Below are 23,961 nucleotides of genomic sequence, written 5' to 3'. Positions count from 1 at the left end.
TTTGGTGCAAGTCGAGGAATCTGCAGCCTACACTGTCACAGAACCCTCTGAGCCTCTGATTCAGACCCTCCACTCCGCTCCGTACCAGAGGTCCGCAATCGGACCTGTCGGGTGTTCTGCAAATGGTCAGCTCTGCTTTCATCTTGCAGGCAAGACTGGCAGCCTTTACCACTTTTGTTAGCCACTCAAAATCAGAGAGAATCTCTTTTGATCCAAAGTGACACACATCATTGGTACTGACGTGAGCAACCACCTGCAGTTGGCTGCACCCTGTGCTCTTCATGGCATCTCGGAGGACCAGTTCGACATCTGGTATGACTCCACCCAGTATGCACATGGAGTGCACATTGGTTTTCTTTCCCTTCTTGGCAGCCATGTCCCCAAGGGGCCCCATAACATGCCTAACGTTGGAGCTCCCAACTATAAAATGAATGCCTGACTGGGACTCAAACCTGGGATCTCCTGTTTACGAGGCAATCGCATCAAGCACTGACAATGGCAAGGCAAGGAAATGTGTGTTGTTTTAATGGGTGTGGCCTGGAGATACAGAAAACCACCGTTAGATGTCATACAATGCATCTTCTCAGTTTGCAATCAGTCAGATATAAGATGGCATTCACTCAGCAGAAGGTGTGCTGCAGTTTGCGAACAGTGAGTGGTGAGGGATTTCGGTCCAGTGTGCTTTTTGTCAGTGTTTTGGCACTGATCTGCCTGTACCCAAAAACATTCTTTATTGGTATAGCGTATTTCAAGAGACAGGAAGATGGTATGAAGGTAAGAGTTCAGGTCGGCAACCCACTTCTAATGACATGGTGGAAAGATCATTCTTTTTGAAACAACCTGTATTTCTGACTGGCTTTCACTGATATCATTTCATGTCTTTGAGTCATCATTGATTTCATTCTCCTCAACCCATTCATTTCATTTCATTGAATTTAATTTAAATGATTGACTAGATTCATTTATAATAGTGGTCTTTTGAGTCTTTGTCACCTCCCGTGCCCCAAAGCATAATGTCATTTTGGATTCTGCTGTCTGTCTTCAAGTACAACAATTTTAGTTTCACATTTCTGGCTTTCAGTTTTTCCGTCTCTTCACGGAGGGTAACATACACCAAGCTCAACATGTGTATTAAAAATGGCAGGTCCAAGACGGAATAACAACAATATGAAAAATATAAATTGCTACTCACCACATAGAGAAGGCATTGAGTCGCAGACAGGCACAATGGAGAGACTGCTAAACTTTTAGCTTCTGGACAAAAAAGTCCTGATGCAGAAACAGGAAAAACAACACTCACTCAAGCGTGACACACACACACACACACACACACACACACACACACACACATACACGCGGTTACTGTCTGGGCCTCAGCTGCAATAGGAAATTGCCATGTCTATGTGAGTCGTGCTTTTTGTGTGTGTGTGTGTGTGTGTGTGTGTGTGTGTGTGTCTGTGTGTGTGTGTCACACTTGAGTGTTGTGTTTCCCGTTTCTGCAAGAGGACTTTTTTGTCCAAAAGCTAAAAGTTTAGCAGTCTTTCAATTGTGCCTGTGTGTGTCTCAATGCCTCCTCTATGTGGTGAGTTGCAATCTAGCCTTTGTATATTGTCAGTATGTATATTAGTTACCTCACACGTGAAAGGCACAATAAGGTACCGAATACTGTGATGTGCATGTGTTCTTCACATATAAAATAAGCTTTTGCATGTCCTGTGCCTCTGCATATGTTGGAAACACCACAATGCATGACTGAGGTTTGCATGAGGCATGTAGCTACCAAAATTTGTAGAGGGAGTATATGTCTCCGTTTCTGAACCCTACTGTAGAAAGGGTTGTGAATCTCCAGCTAATCCAAGGTTCACTCTTCTTATTAATCACAAATTCCATTAGAGAGCACACATATTTACATGCATATGTAAGAACTAGGTTCCTGTTGAGACTTCTAAACAATATTTTTTATTGCCTGATTCTGTAGGACAATTACTTTTTTAGCTTAACTGCATTGCTGTAGTATATTATGGAGTTGCACAACACTGGTGCAAGTGTGCTGGCAACCCCTCTCCAGATTAACACAAGAGAGAGAGAGAGAGTTTTCTAGGTGCAAAGCAGGCAGATCTGAGTGTTTTTCATTGACTTACACACATTCTGTTACCAACTCAGTTCGTTATTCATCTGGATGTCTATAAATATTTTTTCTTGTTTGTTTCTGCCAAAATGCATTTGTTATAGCATATATTGTTTTTCCGTAGAGAATCCATACTGAATCTGTTATTGATAGTTTATTTTCAGAAAATGGTTTAACATTCTCTTTTAAACTACCTTGTGAAAAAATAACTTTAATTTCACTTTTCACAACTCCCTAATAATACACAGTTATATTGCCAGTGCACTATTGTTTAACTTTTCATAAGCCTCACTAATAGTTTGCAGGCAAACCTCCACATACTGCTACAATAGTTTCCTATTGATCATACGAGCAGTAAAAACCTAACCACAAAGTTCACAGTTCTTGAAGAATAGCAAGGTACGTATGCAGCAGACACTGTCACACGGCCTAATTGTTTAACACTTATTCCACAGTTAAGTTGAAGAATTGTTGTTGCTCTAACCAACACAGGTTTCTCATCTGAAGCTCAGCCGTGAACTGTCTGTCTCATGACCAAAAATGAGGCCCTTGTATATCATCACAATAATAGGTACTGAAACTACGCTTTGTTTGAAGTTAAATTTACAGAAATTACAATTAAAACTTAACTCATTAAATTAAGCGAATACATCGAAAAATTGGTTCTTTTTAACAATTTCTTCTACTGCAAGAGTTAGGCCCAATTATTTGTTTAAATCATGAAATTAACAAATATCATCATGAAAACAGTACTTTTGACAAAACTGTTCATTACTTTGGAATTAATTCAGGGCTGGTTATGCTAACATGTTTTTGAATAGAGCCATATAGATACTTTAAGATTACTAGTATTTCATCTTACGAACATTTATAATCAGTACAGAATTTATATTTGTTTATACATCAACAATAGGATTTAAGTTACAAAAAAATTACTGATTTCACCCTATAATGAAAGATACTAACTAGGAATAGTTGAAATAAATTAGAAAATCAAATACATACCTAAAATTAAGCACAAAATTAGATCTGGTGTTACATTCTCTAAGGCTAAAGGCCAACCTTTCTCTTTTATGAAAATGCTGTTATACTCACCTATGTTAATGGTAATTAATTTAAAAATGAAAACAATGAATTTTAAGTAGGCAGATGGCAAAACAAGAGGGGAAGAAAAAATATCACAAATTCTACCAATCATTCCATCCATTTTGAGAATTGTTACTAAAAAATAAGGAAAGGGAAATGAATGAATGTAGTAGAGAAGCTAGACAGCATACTGAAAAAGCACTGAGAATTATACATAAACAAAAAGTTAGTTAAGCAGTAATAATTAAGAAAGCCAGTGAAAAAATATAGACTTGGGAAAATGCAGAGCATTTTACCATCAGATACTGTGATAAATAGGAAAGGAGACAGAAACAATATAAACAAACAGTGTAGGACAGCACATGTAAATGAGGAAAGAAAGGCATACATAACAACAGTCTGCTGTAATATGTTGCTTCCATAATTTTTCTTCATCTGCAATACTTCTTTCTCTATTGCTACAGATTTGTGAGTAAATTCTGGTTGGAGTGTCACTGGTAGCAGTCATGTGTACATGAAGTGTGTTTGCTTGTGTGAATGTGAGTGTCCTCTTTGCTGGAAAACGGTTTGCCCAAAAGCTATAATGAGTAACAGTCTTTTTGTTGTGCCTGTCTGCAACTCAATGGGTCATCTTTAAGGTAAGTAGCAATCTGTCCTTTTTCTAATAGTGCTAATATTCCAACCTGGAGTTTCCATTGTTTGAGTAAATTAAACTTTACACTGCTTCCACAGTGGAATAACCAACGCACTGACTGCAATACAGAGGAATCAGGTCCAATTCCCTTACTATCAGTGATTGTTCCTCAGTGGGAGGACCGGAATGGAATGCACTCCAACTCATCGCTCATTCTGTTTTCCTACATACTGCATTCAAATGATGCCATATGGCAGATGAAGACTCAGCGGTCAGTCTTGCAGTTACTTTTTTTTTCTTTTTTTTCAACCCATTACAATATTGGATTTTTTTCCCCTTTGACTTTCTCTCTAGTTTCCAAGGAAGTCACTTGATTAATGCAGATTTGCTATCAACTTTTGCAAGCTCCTATCAGCTAAGCTAAAACTCCAGAACTTCTATTAGAGTGACTTACTTATGTCATGTATCTGCTGTAAATCACAAATTGAAATGTAGCTTCCAGATATTTAAATAAATACCATTAAATAATACCTTATAAAGGGTTGCCTCATGAAATGTTTGCATGACATAACACCAGGAGTAAGGTATTGAATTGGGCATCCACCAATGTATAATTCTTCACACCAGTTTTTTTCTACATAATCGATAGGTTTTAGAGCTTCCTCTCCAAACAGTTTCAAAAGATGATGTAATACCAACTGCTTTCGTTTTTCGGCCTATAAAGAAAATTTTGATAAAATATTAATCTGTAGTATTAAGACAGTGTTACATATAATTTAGTTCTGACAACATGCACAGTTAAGGATTGAAAAAGCTCTCTAATTTTCCTCACTCAGCCATTTTTTGTTTTTCCTCTCATTCATTCATCATGTTTGATAGATTCCATCAAGAAGAACCCTACCTTCAAGTATGTGGAACAAGTCAATTTTCACAAAGGATACTGCTCCAGCAGTAAGCTGTCACTATAATTGTTAATGCTGTTCATAATTCTGGCACATAAATATAACCTAGTAAATCAGAGAGGAAGCTACTACTATGAGAAATGATGCTGCTTTTTCAATTATGATGGATAGACACTGTTTATCTTCTACTAGTAGCTTAATATTTACTTGATTGTGTAGGTATTTTTCAAAGAAAAGTCTACATGTGTAATACCACAGGCCTAGTTACACTTTACTGCTACTTGTTGCACTGCTTTACAGTAAACACAGTTATTTGCTATTTACCTAACACAGGAAGTGACAATTCTTGAATACAGATAATAAGAAGAACTGGCTCATTTGGAATGTCTCTTTAGTTTTCTTTTAATTTGGTCTTGATTTTAAGTATCAAGCTCCATGTTATAAGGGAGCTGACTGAATACTAGAATATACAACTTAACTCTGAAACACGATGGAGGAGGAAAAGTGTACATGAACTTTAGTTTTGTGTCTTGTCTTGTGGATGTGCAAATCACATTTCAGCTGAATTTGTTTTTTTCTTTATCTGCAATAAGTAGCGGCAGTGAGGAGTCTGGTGCGTCGAATGGTACACCCCAGGTGTTACATGCTTCACCCACTGTCCTTGCTGTCGAGACATCTTCGTGGGTACTGGGCGCGGTTGGGCCACCCTCTCCCCAAGGGGAGTAGCAGAACCAGCGGCATTCGTGGCGCATGAGGCGGACGGTCAATGTGGAGCCTGGCCGTGTGGCATCGCCCGCTCTGCCTGTGAGTGGACATGTGGCACACGGGGGGAGGGGTTTATTAGTGATTGGGAGCTCCAACATTAGGCGGGTGATGGAGGCTCTTAGGAAAATAGCGGAAAGGTCGGGGAAGAAGGCCAGTGTTCACTCTGTCTGCTTGCCGGGGGGTCTCATCCAAGATGTGGAGGAGGCCTTGCCGGCGGCGATAGAGAGCATTGGGTGCACCAGACTGCAAATTGTTGCTCATGTCGGCACCAATGACTCCTGCCATCTGGGTTCAGAGGTCATCCTCAGTTCATACAGGTGGTTAGCAGAGTTGTTGAAGGCAGAAAGCCTCGCTCGCAGGGTGGAATCTGAGCTAACTATTTGTAGTATCGTTCCCAGAACCGATCGCGGTCCTCTGGTTTGGAGCCACGTGCAAGGCTTAAACCAGAGACTCAGACGATTCTGCAGAGATCTGGGGTGCAAATTCCTCGACCTCCGCAATCGGGTGGAGAAATGTAGGGTCCCCCTGAATAGGTCAGGCGTGCTCTACACGCCGGAAGCGGCTACAAGGGTAACGGAGTACGTGTGGAGTGCACATGTGGGTTTTTTAGGTTAGAGAATTCCCTCTCTAGGCCCAACAAGACACCTCCTGAGACGTGGCAAGGTAGGAGTAGGCAAAATGCAACAGGAAATAACAATATTAATGTGCTAATAGTAAACTGCAGGAGCATCTATTGAAAGGTCCCAGAACTGCTCTCATTAATAAACTGTCACAATGCCCACATAGTACTTGGGACAGAAAGTTGGCTGAAACCAGATGTAAACAGTAATGAAATTCTTAACTCAGATTGGAATGTATACTGCAGAGACAGGCTGGACAGTGAAGGGGGAGGCGTGTTTATAGCGATAAGAAGTGCAATAGTATCGAAGGAAATTGACGGAGATCCGAAATGTGAAATGATTTGGGTGAAGGTCATGGTTAAAGCAGGCTCAGACATGGTAATTGGATGTCTCTATAGGCCCCCTGGCTCAGCAGCTGTTGTGGTGGAGCACCTGAAGGATAATATGGAAAATATTTTGAGTAGATTTCCCCACCATGTTATAGTTCTGGGTGGAGATTTTAATTTGCTGGATACAGACTGGGAGACTCAAACGTTCATAACAGATGGCAGGGACAAAGAATCCAGTGAATTTTTTTTAAGTTCTTTATCTGAAAACTACCTTGAGCAGTTAAACAGAGAACCGACTTGTGGCGATAACATATTAGACTTTCTGGTGACAAACAGACGTGAACTATTTGAAACAGTTAACACAGAACAGGGAATCAGCGATCATAAAGCGGTTACTGGATCGATGATTTCAGCCGTAAATAGAAATATTAAAAAAGTAGGAAGATTTTTCTGTTTAGCAAAAGTGACAAAAAGTAGATTTCAGAGTACCTGATGGCTCAACACAAAAGTTTTGTCTCAAGTACAGATAGTGTTGAGGACCAGTGGACAAAGTTCAAAACCATCGTACAATATGTGCCAAGCAAGATCATAAGAGATGGAAAAGAGCCACCGTGATACAACAACCAAGTTAGAAAACTGCTACTGAAGCAAAGGGAACTTCACAGCAAACATAAACATAGCCAAAGCCTTGCAGACAAACAAAAATTATGCGAAGCGAAATGTAGTGTGAGAAGGGCTATGCGAGAAGAGGCATTCAATGAATTCGAAAGTAAAGTTCTATATACTGATTTGGCAGAAAATCCTAAGAAATTTTGGTCTTATGTCAAAGTGGTAGGTGGATCAAATCAAAATGTCCAGACACTCTGTGACCAAAATGGTACTGAAACAGAGGATGACAGACTAAAGGTTGAAATATTAAATGTCTTTTTCCAAAGCTGTTTCACAGAGGAAGACTGCACTGTAGTTCCTTCTCTAGATTGTTGCACAGATGACAAAATGGTAGATATTGAAATAGACAACAGAGGGATATAGAAACAATTAAAATCACTCAAAAGAGGAAAGGCTGTTGGACCTGATGGGATACCAGTTCGATTTTACACAGAGTACGTGAAGGAACTTGCCCTCCTTCTTGCAGCGGTGTACCGTAGGTCTCTAGAAGAGCGTAGCTTTCCAAAGGATTGGAAAAGGGCACAGGTCATCCCCGTTTTCAAAAAGGGACGTCGAACAGATGTGTAGAACTATAGACCTATATCTCTAACGTTGATCAGTTGTATAATTTTGGAACATGTGTTATGTTCGAGTATAATGACTTTTCTGGAGACTAGAAATCCACTCTGTAGGAATCAGCATGGGTTTTGAAAAAGACGATCGTGTGAAACCCAGCTCGCGCTATTCGTCCACGAGACTCAGAGGGCCATAGATACGGGTTCCCAGCTAGATGCCGTGTTTCTTGACTTCTGCAAGGTGTTCGATACAGTTCCCCACAGTCGTTTAATGAACAAAGTAAGAGCAAATGGACTATTAGACCAATTGTGTGATTGGATTGAAGAGTTCCTAGATAACAGAATGCAGCATGTCATTCTCAATGGAGAGAAGTCTTCCGAAGTAAGAGTGACTTCAGGTTTGCCGCAGGGGAGTGTCGTAGGACCGTTGCTATTCACAATATACATAAAAGACCTTGTGGATGACATCAGAAGTTCACTGAGGCTTTTTGCGGACGATGCTGTGGTATATCGAGAGGTTGTAACAATGGAAAATTGTACTGAAATGCAGGAGGATTTGCAGCGAACTGACACATGGTGCAGGGAATGGCAATTGAATCTCAATGTAGACAAGTGTAATGTGCTGCGAATACATAGAAAGAAAGATCCCTTATCATTTAGCTACAATATAGCAGGTCAGCAACTGGAAGCACTTAATTCCATAAATTATCTGGGAGTATGCATTAGGAGTGATTTAAAATGGAATGATCATATAAAGCTGATCGTCGGTAAAGCAGATGCCAGACTGAGATTCATTGGAAGAATCCTAAGGAAATGCAATCCAAAAACAAAGGAAGTAGGTTACAGTACGCATATTCGCCCACTGCTCGAATACTGCTCAGAAGTGTGGGATCCGTACCAGATAAGGTTGATAGAAGAGATAGAGAAGATCCAATGGAGAGCAGCACACTTCATTACAGGATCATTTAGTAATCGTGAAAGCATTACAGAGATGATAGATAAACTCCAATGGAAGACTCTGCAGGAGAGATGCTCAGTAGCTTGGTACAGGCTTTTGTTGAAGTTTCGAGAACATACCTTCACCGAGGAGTCAAGCAGTATATTGCTCCCTCCTATGTATATCTCGCGAAGAGACCATGAGGATAAAATCAGAGAGATTAGAGCCCACACAGAGGCATACCGACAATCCTTCTTTCCATGAATAATACGAGACTGGAATAGAAGGGAGAACCGATAGAGGTACTCAAGGTACCCTCCGCCACACACCGTCAGGTGGCTTGCAGAGTATGGATGTAGATGAAGATGTAGAAAAACCACCTGTATTAATGAATGGCTGAAATGAATACCTGGTCTGAGTTCTAGGTTGCCTCCATAATATTTTATACTACTACTGACAGAATTTAAAAATTTAAAATGGCGCCATAATCTACTCATTAACAGAAATAATCTTACAATAAACACTTAACATGATAAGTAAAGTATTACAGCTAGAAACTGCAACCTTTCCTTTTCTCACTGACACCCTACTTGAAATAATGAAAGAAAACAACTTTATTTCTACCTACATTTTGCTTATATCAGTTCATGCAATAAATGTACATGGTTATTTAATCCAGTGGCTAATTATTTCCAGTGTATGGAACAGTATAATAGTAATAATGAATATATTTAAAAGGAAGACAGTTCAAGAGTAAAAAAAATTTTCATGGTTTTGCCACCCAGCAGATTGTCTCAAACTTAGCCTCCATTTTAACCATAATGTACTGTACATCTCTTAAAGAAAAAACTGTGCCTATTGGAAGACGGCATGGGTCACACCTATCTAAAAGAAGGGCAGCAGAAATGACTCACAAAACTGCTGTTCACTCTCATTGACATCCACTTTTTGTAGAGGCTAGAACATATTCTGAGCTGTAACATAATGAAATATTTCAAACAGAATGACCTGTCCCCTGCCAGATGGCAAGTATGTTGTAAACAATGGTTCTGCAAGACTAACTTCCATTTTTCTCACATGAGATCAAGAAAGCCAAAGGTTAAAGGAATCAGGTAGACATATTATTACTTGACTTTCGAAAACCTTTTGACTTGGTACCATACCATTGGGTATTGAGGATTTGTTGGTAGGATGGATGCAGTTGTTTTTCTATTTTCTGTGCACAACGTTTTGACAACTGACCCAGCTGTCTTTTTCAGGTGTTGCAAGTTTTGTTGTTACGTGTTCTCAGTCTGGACTCCAACCAGACTGTGAACTACTACTGGTCTCACAAAGCCATTGATAGCTGTGTTTGATTCTCAATGCTCTCTATGTCTTTTGATGCTCTTTTGTTTTTCAGAGCCTGCACTGACATTCTATGAAATGCAAATTCTTTCCGCATTTGTCAGCTGTGGTAGATGCAATGGCCAGGGATTGATTTTTTGCTTCTCTTTCCCTGTCTCAGTCTCATCCTGTTCCTCAGGCACTCTTGATTTGGATTGCAACTATTCCAGGTCCCTCGCTGCTTGGGTCTGACACTCAATTTATTACCATTTCACTGACCATCACATCTGTCAGAGGTGGAAAATGCTGAGAGAACTGGCATTTCACAGAAATTCAGTGCAATCTCTGAAAGATAAAAGACGATCAAAGGGCATAATGGACATCTGGAATTAAACTCGGCTATAAATGGCAGTGTGAGACCAAGAATAGTTCCCAGTCTGGTTGGAGTCCAGGCAAAGATTTTATATAAAACAGCAACTCTCATAGCACCTTAAAATGACAGCAGGGTTGGTTGTAGAAATATTGTGCAGAAAATGGAAATGACAACTTGGCAGAACACCTGGAAGCACATTATTAATAGGTGATACAGTTATCTGTACTGAAGTATTATCTGAAAAAACAGTTCTTGATAAGATTTCAAAGTGGTGCAGCGAATGGCAACTTGCTTTCAATCCACAAAATATCCAATTGTGCACTTTTTTTTTTAAAAAAAAAAAAAAAAAAAAAAGGCAAAGTAGTAGTCACAACTGGAATCAGTCAAGTCATTCAAATACCTGGACAACCCATTTGTGGGCATATGAAATGAAATAATCACATAGGCTCAGTCACAGGCAAAGCAGGTGCCATACTTCGATTCATTGGCAGGACACTGGGAAAATGCATCAGTGTACATAGGAGAGTGCTTCAAAAACACTTGTGCATCATGCCTTAGAATGTTGCTCAAGTATTTGGGATTCATACCAAATAGGAATGCAGGAGATATTGAATGTATACGAAGAAGAGAAGCATTAATGTTCACAGGTCTGTCTGAACCATGGGAGAGAGTTACAGAAATCCTGAAAAAATATGAATTGGCAAACATTTGGAGGCAGATGCCAATTGTCACACAAAAACCTTCTTATAAGGTTTCATGAATCAGCATTAAAGAGAAGAATCTAAAGATATACTTCAGGACCCTAAGTACTGCTCTTCAAGAGACTAGAAAGATAAAATTACACTACTTGGACATGGAGCAGCATGTGCCACATTTAGTTGACAAAAATCCTGGAGCCAGTGAGCAACAATTGGCAGCACTGGAAGGCATGAGTCATCTTCTTGTCTGGATGGACTTCATGAACAATTAATGTATCCACACCATTTTCAGCATGTCCAGAGTCTACAACCCATAACACCACAATGACAGATAGCATTTCTGCCTACGACTCTTGCAGAAGTGTGGTGCAAATCAACTGTTTACATCTTATTTACTGATGAAATGGCGTTGATAAGATGCAGTACTGTGAATTTTAATAATTAGCATATGTAGGCTGATAAAAATCACCATGCAGCTGGAAAGAGAGGACTTTAGAAGCATTTCTGTCAATCTGTATACAAGCAGATTTAGATTAATAGATTCATACATGCTATAACAGAGATTCAATGGGAATAAAAATCAAGACTTCCTCCTTAACATCTTGTTTACTTTTCTGGAAGATGTGCTGCCTTGGCAGTAAAGACTAAAGTTGTTTATTCTTGATTATGCACAAACACAGCTTTGTAGCAATGTGCATAAACATCTGATGCTGACCTTTCAGGACCACTGGATTATTTAGGTGAAGCTCCTCACCTTGCCTCCACATTCCCCAGACTACAATCCCTAAACTTTCTGATTATGGGGACTCTTCAAGGACTTCGTCTATGACCACTCCAGTCAACTACATGCACACACTATAGGAATGTGACTTCAGTGTATGTCAGCATGTACAACAATAACAGGACCAACTTCAAAATGTATGTGGTTCCTTATGCCAAAAAATGGAAGGTTGCACTGGTGTGGATGGACATCACATTCCTATGAACAAATGTTATGAATGGACATCATATTGAAATACTCCTATCTACAAGTGTTCTCATTTCAGAACATATGTTTTCCTAGACCCATGTTTATTTGATTTGTTTTTCTTGTTTCAATGAGTACTACCACCTCTCACAACATTTGATACTTTCTACACCACATTTTATCATGTGTATTGTGTATAGAATGCAGCAACTATTTTATAACTCTGCGTTTATTGAAAGTGTAGTCATTCTTACACTTTTACTTACAACAACATCATTTACCAAAAGTCTTCTGTTTGATGAAATGAAATGTTGTGTGCCTGGGGCCTCCAGTCGGGTAGACCAGTCTCCTTGTGTAAGTCTTTTCAGATGACACCACTTCGGCGACTTGTGTGTTGATGGGGATGATATGATGATGATGAAGACAACACAATACCCAGTCCCTGAGTGGAGAAAATCTCCAACCCAGTCAGGAATCGAACCTGGGCCCCTTTGCAAAGCATTCAGCTGCACTTACCACTCAGTTATTGAGGCAGACTTCTGTTTGATGATCTCACGCAAAAAATAAATAAAAAGTGAGCATTCCATCTACGAATTTGTGGTTAGACATTAAAGTCAGTTTCGATGAACCTTGATTCACATAACCACAATATGAGACATAAGATAATCTACTTCCAGTCTTGTTAATAGGATTCTGTAATGCAGTGAAAATATCTTTAACAAGTTAGACATAAGAAAAGAAATGGGGTAGCTCTGCAAATTCAAAAGAAGATTATGTTGTGAGAGCCACTCCACAAATGATAGGACGACCTAATCTGAAAGCTTGACAACTCCTATTGAGTAACAACATTTGTCTTAAACAGGGCTATATTTTTAGAGAATGCAGATGGCTATTATTATTTGACCATTACATAAGTGGTCATGGATATATTATGCAAACAGCAGTTGCTCAACAGTTTAGTATAATCTAAGAAGCAGCAGTTGATCAACAGCTTATTATAATCTAAGAAGCAGCAGTTAGTTTTTCTCACTAATTAGTGGCTTCATTCTTATTTTTTTGTAATGTTCATTTGCAGTCTACGCAAATACAAATAGATTACAACATTAATGTTAGCTACCTTCAAATACAGCCTACAGAATTAGTTTCTCACAGCTGCTTTTCTATCACCATTGTCAGTGTTATTGGTCCGTTTTACTTCATTTCACTATCTGACACCTATCAGTGAACATTAATATGGATTGTGTCCACTCTTTGCCTTTATGATGGGTTGACTTTGCTGGCAATATTTCCTCCTCATTAGTTATGTGATCTACTCATCTAATCTTCAGCATTCTTCTGCAGCACCATATTTCGAAAGCTTCTATTCTCTTTTTGTCTAAACTATTTATCGTCCACGTTTCACTTCCTTACATGGCTACACTCCATACAAATACTTTCAGAAACGACTTCCTGACACTGAAATCTATACTCGATGTGTGCAAATTTCTCCTCTTCAGAAACGCTTTCCTTGCCATTGCCAGTCTACATTTTATATCCTCTCTACTTTGACCATCATCATTTATTTTGCTCCCCAAATAGCAAAACTCATTTACTACTTTAAGCCTCTCATTTCCTAATCTAATTCCTCTCATTTCCTAATCTAATTCCTGCAGCATCACCCAATTTAATTTGACTACATTCCATTATTCTCGTTTTGCTTTTGTTGATGTTCATCTTTAATCCTCCTTTCAAGACACTGTCCATTCCGTTCAACTGCTCTTACAAGTTCTTTGCTGTCTCTGACAGAATTACAAAGTCATCGGCAAACCTCAAAGTCTTTATTTCTTCTCCATGGATTTTAAAACCTACTCCGAATTTTTCTTTTGTTTCCTTCACTGCTTGCTCAATATACAGATTGAATAACATTGGGGATAGGCTACAACCCTGTCTCATTCCCTTCCCAACCACTACTACCCTTTCATATCCCTCAACTCTTATAACTGCCATCTGCTTTCTGTACAAATTGTAAATAGCCTTTTGCTCCCTGTATTTTACCCCTGCCACCTTAAGAATTTGAAAGAGAGTATTCCACTCAACATTGGCAAAAGCTTTCTCTAAGTCTGCAAATGCTAGAAACGTAGGTTTGCCTTTCCTTAATCTAGCTTCTAAGATAAGTCGTAGGGTCAGTATTGCCTCACGTGTTCCAATATTTCTACGGAATCCAAACTGATGTTCCCCGAGGTTGGCTTCTACCAGTTTTTCCATTCGCCTGTAAAGAATTCGTGTTAGTATTTTGCAGCTGTGGCTTATTAAACTGATTGTTCGGTAATTTTCACATCTGTCAACACCTGCTTTCTTTGGGAATGGAATTATTATATTCTTCTTGAAGTCTGAGGGTATTTCGCCTGTCTAATACATCTTGCTCACCATATGGTAGAGTTTTGTCAGGACTGGCTCTCCCAAGGCTGTCAGTTGGTCTAATGGAATGTTGTCTACTCTCGGGGCCATGTTGCGACTCAGGTCTTTCAGTGCTCTGTCAAACTCTTCACACAGTACCATATCTCCCATTTCATCATCATCTACATCCTCTTCCATTTCCATAATATTGTCCTCAAATACATCGCCCTTGTATAGACCCTCTGTATGCTCCTTCCACCTTTCTGCTTTCCCTTCTTTACTTAGACCTGGGTTTCCATCTGAGCTCTTGATATTCATACAAGTGGTTCTCTTTTCTCCAAAGGTCTCTTTAATTTTCCTGTAGGCTGTATCTATCTTACCCCTAGTGAGATAAGCCTCTACATCCTTACATTTGTCCTCTAGCCATCCCTGATTAGCCATTTTGCACTTCCTGTTGATCTCATTTTTGAGACATTTGTATTCCTTTTTGCCTGCTTTATCTACTGCATTTTTATATTTCCTCCTTTCATCAATTAAATACAATATCTCTTCTGTTACCCAAGGATTTCTACCAGCCCTCTGCTGCCTTCACTATTTCATCCCTCAATGCTATCCATTCTTCTTCTGCTCGATTTCTTTCCCCCATTCATGTCAATTGTTCCCTTGTACTCTCCCTGAAACTCTGTACAACTTCTGGTTTAGTCAGTTTATCCAGATACCATCTCCTTAAATTGCCACCTTTTTGCAGTTTCTTCAGTTTTAATCAACAGTTCATAACCAATAGATTGTGGTCAGAGTCCACATCTGTCCCTGGAAATGTCTTACAATTTAAAACCTGGTTCCTAAATCTCTGTCTTACCATTATATAATCTATCAGAAACCTGTCAGTATCTCCAGGCTTCTTCCATGTATACAGCCTTCTTTCATGATTCTTGAACCAAGTGTTAGCTATGATTAAGTTGTGTTCTGTGCAAAATTCTACCAGGCGGCTTCCTCTTTGATTTCTTACCCCCAATCCATATTCACCTACTACGTTTCCTTCTCTCCCCTTTCCTACTACCGAATTCCAGTCACCTATGACTATTAAATTTTCGTCTCCCTTTACTATCTGAATAATTTCTTTGATTTCATTATACATTTCTTCAATTTCTTCATCATCTGCAGAGCTAGTTGGCATATAAACTTGTACTACTGTAGTAGGCATGGGCTTAGTGTCTATCTTGGCCACAATAATGCATTCACTATGCTGTTTGTAGTAGCTTACCTGCACTCGTATTTTTTATTCATTATTAAACCTACTCCTGCATTACCCCTATTTGATTTTGTATTTATAATCCTGTATTCACCTGACCAAAAGTCTTGTTCCTCTTGCCAACTATCTTCACTAATTCCCACTATATCTAACTTTAACCTATCCATTTCCCTTTTTAAATTTTCTAACCTACCTGCCCACTTAAGGGATCTGATATTCCACGCTCTGGTCTGTAGAATGCCAGTTTTCTTTCTCCTGATAACAACGTCCTCTTGAGTAGTCGCCACCCAGAGATCCGAATGAGGGACTATTTTACCTCCAGAATATTTTACCCAAGAGGACGCCATCATCATTTAACCATACAGTAAAGCTGCATGCCCTCGTGAAAAATTACGGCTGTAGTTTCCCCTTGCTTTCAGCCGTTCACAGTACCAGCACAGTAAGGCCATTTTGGTGAGTGTTACAAGGCCACATCAGTCAGTCATCCAGACTGTTTCCCCTGCAACTACTGAAAAGGCTGATGCCCCTCTTCAGGAACCACGTGTTTGTCTGGCCTCTCAACAGATACCCCTCCATTGTGGTTGCAGCAACGGTATGGCTATCTGTATCGCTGAGGCATGCAAGCCTCCCCACCAACGGCAAGGTCCATGGTTCACGGGGGGGATCAATCTAGCAACCAAGAAATTATACACAAAGTTTTTCATTTAGTTCATGTCCATTAATATCTATTTATGAAGTCAGTAGGTTACTTTTATTTGTTTGGAATTGCATGATCTGGGACTTTGTGAAAATAATTAATTAATCCATTCTCTGAGAATCAACTGTAGGTTTGTTCATCTATTATCTGAGCTGTGTCTCATAGGAATGATTTTTAACCCTCAATTAATATGTCTAGGTCATCAGCAAACATCAAAGATTCTGAATAGTCTGAAGTAGTATTTGAAATATCATTTACATATGTCACAGATAAAGTGGATCCAGTAACCAACTTGTGAGAACTGATATTTTATGTTCCCTCTGTCTGAGCATTGTTTTTCTCCTACGATGGGAAGTCTTGGTGTGGCCCTCTGCTTTAAGTTACTCAGTAAAGACTTAATATATAGAAGAAGATTACCATTATACTATAATATTTCAACTTTCTGAGCAAAATTTTATGAACCCTGCAATAATGAAAGATTTTGGCAAGATTACAGATAATATCAACACAGGCATAAATTCAGTTGTAATTTCATATCCAGTATTCTCTTTAGGTAATTCTTTTCAGACATCTAACTGAAAGGCAGTTAGCAACTTCTGGAAAAAGGAAAGTCAGTATCCTGTGCAGTGATTGTTCATCTTTATTTTTACAGAGGGACATATCAATGAAATTTTTGAGCATAATTTCTCTCTTCTATTGCATTTTGTGACTTATTCCACAACTTTGATATCCTTAGAATACAGCGTGAGATTGAATAAATGACTTCCTTATCCACCCCTCCTCCCAAACTAATGCATTTAATCTCTCGTTCATTGCAGAGGATCTGTTAATTATGAAGATTCAAGACTCTATAGAGTCAATAATTGCCTTTTTTTCACCATCTATTACTTAGCACCATCATTTTGTTATCAGTTACTACTTTTTTTGTGGCATTGCTAATGATCAAAATATGCTGCAGTAGTTAATTTTAAATTAGTGGAAGACATATATACTTCTTAAAACTAGTGGAAGATGTGTGTACTTCTTACAACTCACACTTCTAAGTATGAAGGAGTCCATTTGGCTGCCAGTTATGTGGCCCCCAATTGCTGGATGACCCCCAGGAGTGGTCAGGTCATACGTCATGCTAATCGGAAACTCTGCTGGATCTAATCCACCATCACTTACTGCTTCACCCGACAATTCTTTCTCACGCCAAAAAGCCTGCATGTTATCATTATCATTAGTATTTTTAAGTTCTGAAACAGAAAGTTCTACTTTTAATGCAATATTACCCACTGAATTAAGGTCAATTCACACTGAGTTAAGGTCAGTAGTGAGAAGTGATAGTCTTCAGCCAAAAAGGGAAAAAAAAGACATTTTTAACACAGATATAAACATGTATATATTCACAAAGCAATTCTGTCATATGTAATTAGGTGTGACACTGATAAGCTTGAACCATTGCTTAGTATTAATCTTATGCAAATGAATAATAGCACTATAAAATCAATAAAAAATAAACAAATTAAAATAAACAATAGTCAAGCAGATAATGTGATTAATCGTACAAAACTATATAAAATTCTTTAATTGGATAGATAAAAAATCTACTCACCAAGCAGCAGCAAAACACACACATAAAGACTGTTGTGAGTGGCAAGCTTTCAGAGCCAGTGGCTCATTCTTCAGGCATAAGGGTTGAAGGGGAAGGAAGAAGGGTGAAGGAAAAAGACTGGAGAGGTCTAGGAAAAGGGGCAGATTTGGAAAAATCACCCAGAACCGTGAGTCGGGGGAGACTTATTGTATGGATGAGAAGGAAAGACTGATTGTTGGGGACTGTATCAGACAAGATTGGAAAACCTGAGAGCTTAAAGGCAGAAGACAGGGTGATATGCAAGACAGAGATTACTACTAAAACATAATGCATGAGTTAATAAGAGCACATTGTATGTAACAGAGGTGGGAGGGGACAGTGAAAAATAGACTGGAAAGACAATGAAAGTGTAGAAAACTAAAACAGAGTGAAGCAAAGAGTAGTTACAGTTAAGAAAAGCTGAGATGGAAGAAATTAATGTAAATTAAGGCCAGGTGGGTGGCAAGAACCGATGACATGTTGTAGTGCTAGTTCACACCTGCAGAGTTGTGAGAAACTGGTGTCTGAGGGCAGAATCCAGATGGCACATATGATGAAACAGGTGCCAAGGTCACAAATATCATGTTGTCGAGTGTGTTCTGCAACAGGATATTGCAAGTTGCTAGTATATACCCTCTGCCTATGCCATTCATCCTAATTGACAATTTGGTGGTAGTCATGCCAATGTAAAAGGCTGAACAGTGTTTACATAATAGCCGGTATATGACGTGTCATTTTGCAGGTGGATCTCCCTTTGATAGTGTATGTTTTCCCAGTTACAGGGCTATTACACTATGTATCCGGATACCTGGCTGAAAATGACTTACAAGTTCATGGTATCCTCCGTTGGTTATACTGGAATTCAATATGGTGTCGGCTCACCCTTAGCCTTGATGACAGCCTCCACTCTCGCAGGCATATGTTCAATCAGGTGCGGGAAGTTTCCTTGTGGAATGGCAGCCCATTTTTCGCAGAGTGCTGCACTGAGAAGAGATATTGATGTTGGTCAGTGAGGTCTGGCACGAAGTCATTGTTCCAAAACATCCCAAAAGTGCTGTATAGGATTCAGGTCAGGATTCTGTGCAGGCCAGTCCAGTACAGGGATGTTATTGTCGTTTAACCACTCCACCGCAGGCCGTGCATTGTGAACAGTTGTTCAATCATCTTGAAAGATGCAATCACCATCCCCGAATTGCTCTTCAACAGTGGGAAGCAAGAAGGTGCTTAAAACATCAATGTAGGCCTGTGCTGTGATAGCGCCATGCAAAACAGCAAGGGGTGCAAGCGCCTGCCATGATAAACACGACCACACCATAACAACACTGCCCTCCGAATTTTACTGTTGGCACTACACACATTGGCAGATGACATTCACTGGACATTCGCCATACCCACATCCTGCCATTGGATCACCAACACAACATTTTTCCACTGTTCAATTGTCTAATGTTTACACTCATTACACCAAACGAAGTGTCCTTTGGCATTTACTGGTGTGATGTGTGGGTTATGAGCAGCTGCTCGACCATGAAATCCAAGTTTTCTCACCTCCTGCCTACATGTGACAGTGCTTGCAGTGGATCCTGATGCAGTTTGGAATTCCTGTGTGATGGTCTGGATAGATGTCTGCCTATTACACATTACAACGCTCTTCAACTGTGGGCAATCTCTATCGGTCAACAGACAAGGTCGGCCTGTACACTTTTGTGCTGTATGTGACCCTTCATGTTTCCACTTCACTATCATATCGTAAACAGTGGACCTAGGGATGTTTAGGAATGTGGAAATCATGCATACAGATGTGTGACACAAGTGACACCCAATTACCTGACCACATTCTAAGTCCATGAGTTCTGCAGAGCACTCCCTCTCCCACCCCCCATTCCGCTCTCTCTCACTATGTCTAATGACTACTGAGGTCGCTGATACAGAGTACCTGGCAGTAGATGGAAGCACACTGCACCTAATATGAAAAATGTATGGTTTTGGGAGTGTCCGGATACTTTTGATCACATAGTATACAGGTGGTGATAGGAGGGTGCATAAGCAAAGTCTTGCAGTGGGCAGTCTTTTTCACTTTCTACTTTTTTTTTTTTTTTTCCCCCACTCTCACGATTTTTAACTCTTCAAACTGTATTCTCTTGCCATGATGAATCCAATCTCATTTTATATCTGTTACTTTCTAAAACATTCCTGTGCACTGTCAAAACTAAGGTCCCACATTCTGTTTCTTGAAACCTGCTTGTCCCTTGGAGTTAATCCAAAAGGCCTAACATTGAAAGTCCCCATTTCTGGATGCAATCCTACCCTACACCAGGCTCTTTTGCAGTTTCAAATGCAGAAATCTCTTGCTCTTGTCCAGTTAATCTGTGACCTACATGACTCATCAGCAAATTTCCATTCTACCAAACTTCTCTACTTCTATAAAATCCTGTAGTTATCTGCCCCTCATGTTTCCTTGAATGGTATCATCCGCCAAGCCAACATCAAACTGCAACAACATGCCAGACTTCACCTCAAAAAGCTATCCCACCTTCTCCTAAATTACCTGAACAATGGTATTTCCCTTCCTGTCCCTCTGCATCTCCCTAAACAGGCACACCATCAACCACCACTCCTCTCCTACAAACCAAGCTTGGCCAATCTCCTTAACATCCCACAGCCTTCAGCACTGCCTCTCAGGCTTAGAGCAACTGCTCAGGAGGACGTCATTATCAGGAGAAAAAAAACTGGTGTTCTACAAATCGGAGCGTGGAATGTCAGATCCCTTAATCAGGCAGGTAGGTTAGAAAATTTAAAAAGGGAAATGGATAGGTTAAAGTTAGATATAGTGGGAATTAGTGAAGTTCGGTGGCAGGAGGAACAAGACTTTTGGTCAGGTGAACACAGGGTTATAAATACAAAACCAAATAGGGGTAATGCAGGAGTAGGTTTAATAATGAATAAAAAATACGAGTGCAGGTAAACTACTACAAACAGCATAGTGAACACATTATTGTGGCCAAGATAGACACGAAGCCCATGCCTACTACAGTAGTACAAGTTTATATGCCAACTAGCTCTGCAGATGATGAAGAAATTGATGAAATGTATGATGAGATAAGAGAAATTATTCAGGTAGTGAAGGGAGATGAAAATTTAATAGTCATGGGTGACTGGAATTCGAGAATAGGAAAAGGGAGAGAAGAGAACATAGTAGGTGGATATGGATTGGGGGTAAGAAATCAAAGAGGAAGCCGTCTGGTATAATTTTGCACAGAGCATAACTTAATCATAGCTAACACTTGGTTCAAGAATCATGAAAGAAGCTGTATACATGGAAGAAGCCTGGAGATACTGACAGGTTTCTGATAGATTATATAATGGTAAGACAGAGATTTAGGAACCAGGTTTTAAATTGTAAGACATTTCCAGGGACAGATGTGGACTTTGACCACAATCTATTGGTTATGAACTGTTGATTAAAACTGAAGAAACTGCAAAAAGGTGGCAATTTAAGGAGATGGTACCTGGATAAACTGACTAAACCAGAAGTTGTACAGAGTTTCAGGGAGAGTACAAGGGAACAATTGACATGAATGGGGGAAAGAAATCGAGCAGAAGAAGAATGGATAGCATTGAGGGATGAAATAGTGAAGGCAGCAGAGGGCTGGTAGAAATCCTTGGGTAACAGAAGAGATATTGTATTTAATTGATGAAAGGAGGAAATATAAAAATGCAGTAAATGAAGCAGGCGAAAAGGAATACAAATGTCTCAAAAATGAGATCAACAGGAAGTGCAAAATGGCTAATCAGGGATGGCTAGAGGACAAATGTAAGGATGTAGAGGCTTATCTCACTAGGGGTAAGATAGATACAGCCTACAGGAAAATTAAAGAGACCTTTGGAGAAAAGAGAACCACTTGTATGAATATCAAGAGCTCAGATGGAAACCCAGGTCTAAGTAAAGAAGGGAAAGCAGAAAGGTGGAAGGAGCATACAGAGGGTCTATACAAGGGCGATGTACTTGAGGACAATATTATGGAAATGGAAGAGGATGTAGATGATGATGAAGTGGGAGATATGGTACTGTGTGAAGAGTTTGACAGAGCACTGAAAGACCTGAGTCGCAACATGGCCCCAGGAGTAGACAACATTCCATTAGACCTACTGATAGCCTTGGGAGATCCAGTCCTGACAAAACTCTACCATCTGGTGAGCAAGATGTATGAGACAGGCAAAATACCCTCAGACTTCAAGAAGAATATAATAATTCCATTCCCAAAGAAAGCAGGAGTTGACAGATGTGAAAACTACCAAACAATCAGTTTAATAAGCCACAGCTGCAAAATACTAACGCGAATTCTTTACGGATGAATGGAAAAATTGGTAGAAGCCAACCTCGGGGAACATCAGTTTGGATTCCGTAGAAATATTGGAACACGTGAGGCAATACTGACCCTATGACTTATATTAGAAGCTATATTAAGGAAAGGCAAACCTACATTTCTAACATTTGCAGACTTAGAGAAAGCTTTTGGAAATGTTGACTGGAATACTCTCAAATTCTAAAGGTGGCAGGGGTAAAATACAGGGAGCAAGAGGCTATTTACAATGTATCCAGAAACCAGATGGCAGTTATAAGAGTCGAGGGCATGAAAGGGATGCAGTGGTTGGGAAGGGAGTGAGACAGGGTTGTAGCCTCTCCCCAATGTTATTCAATCTGTATATTGAGCAAGCAGTAAAGGAAACAAAAGAAAAATTTGGAGTAGGTATTAAAATCCATGGAGAAGGAATAAAGACTTTGAGGTTTGCCGATGACTTTGTAATTCTGTCAGAGACAGCAAAGGACTTCGAAGAGCAGTTGAACAGCATGGACAGTGTCATGAAAGGAAGATATAAGATGAACATCAACAAAAGCAAAATGAGGATAATGGAATGTAGTCGAATTAAGTCGGGTGATGCTGAGGGAATTAAATTAGGAAAGTAGTAAAGGAGTTTTGCTATTGGGGAGCAAAATAACTGATAATGGTCGAAGTAGAGAGGATATAAAATGTAGACTGGCAATGGCCAGGAAAGCGTTTTTGAAGAAGAGAAAATTTCTAACATAGAGTATAGATTTAGGTGTCAGGAAGTCGTTTCTTAAAGTATTTGTATGGAGTGTAGCCATGTATGGAAGTGAAACATGGACGATAAATAGTTTGGACAAGAAGAGAATAGAAGCTTTCGAAATATGGTGCTACAGAAGAATGCTGAGGATTAGATGGGTAGATCACATAACTAATGTGGAGGTATTGAATAGAATTGGGGAGAAGGGGAGTTTGTGGCACAACTTAACGAGAAAAATGGACCAGTTGGTAGGACACGTTATGAGGCATCAAGGAATCACAAATTTAGCATTGGAGGGCAGTGTGGAGAGTAAAAATCATAGAGGGAGACCAAGAGATGAATAAACTAAGCAGATGCAGAAGGATGTAGGTTGCAGTAAGTACTGGGAGATGAAGAAGCTTGCACAGGATAGAGTAGCATGGAGAGCTGCATCAAACCAGTCTCAGGACTGAAGACGACAACAACATAAAAAGTCTGTAGTAAATACTTATTTATTTGATTTTGGTCCTGTATAACTTGTATGGTTATGTACAGAGCTGTTTTGATGATATGCACTGGAAGTTCCTAAATATTATATTAAGTACACTATTGTTTCATATGTATACAGGCATACACTGGAATGAGAAAAGTCATGGGATAATGATATGCACCTATACAGATGATAGTATTATCATGTACAGAAGGTATAAAAGGGCAGTGCATTCTCAGAGCTGCTGTTTGCACTCAGATGATTCATGTGAAAAGGTTTCCGAGTGATTTTGGCAGCATGACTGAAATTAACATACTTTGAACATGGAATGGTAGTTGGACCTAGATGCATGGGGCATTCAGTTTTGGAAATCATTAGCAAATTCGATATTTAGAGACCATACAGTGTTAAGAGTGTGCTGAGAATATCAAATTTTAGCCATTACCTCTCACCATGGACAATGCAGTAGCTGACAACCT

The 23,961-nt window shown here is 39.5% G+C and overlaps 1 protein-coding gene across 1 annotated transcript in view; it reads right to left on the bottom strand.

Annotated features, from left to right (window-relative positions):
* LOC124606460 (amine oxidase [flavin-containing] A) overlaps positions 1-23,961 on the bottom strand; it is a 270,234-nt gene that overhangs the window by 31,666 nt on the left and 214,607 nt on the right. The window contains exons 9-10 of the mRNA XM_047138441.1: positions 17,346-17,548; positions 4,380-4,564 (exon numbers count right to left, since the gene is read on the bottom strand). Coding sequence (XP_046994397.1) covers positions 4,380-4,564; positions 17,346-17,548 — 388 coding nt within the window. The remainder of the gene's footprint in view (positions 1-4,379; positions 4,565-17,345; positions 17,549-23,961) is intronic.

The sequence above is a fragment of the Schistocerca americana genome, chromosome 3, assembly GCF_021461395.2.
Source record: "Schistocerca americana isolate TAMUIC-IGC-003095 chromosome 3, iqSchAmer2.1, whole genome shotgun sequence".
NCBI classification, from domain to species: Eukaryota; Metazoa; Arthropoda; class Insecta; order Orthoptera; family Acrididae; genus Schistocerca; species Schistocerca americana.
This window is presented reverse-complemented; position numbering and strand designations above follow the sequence as displayed.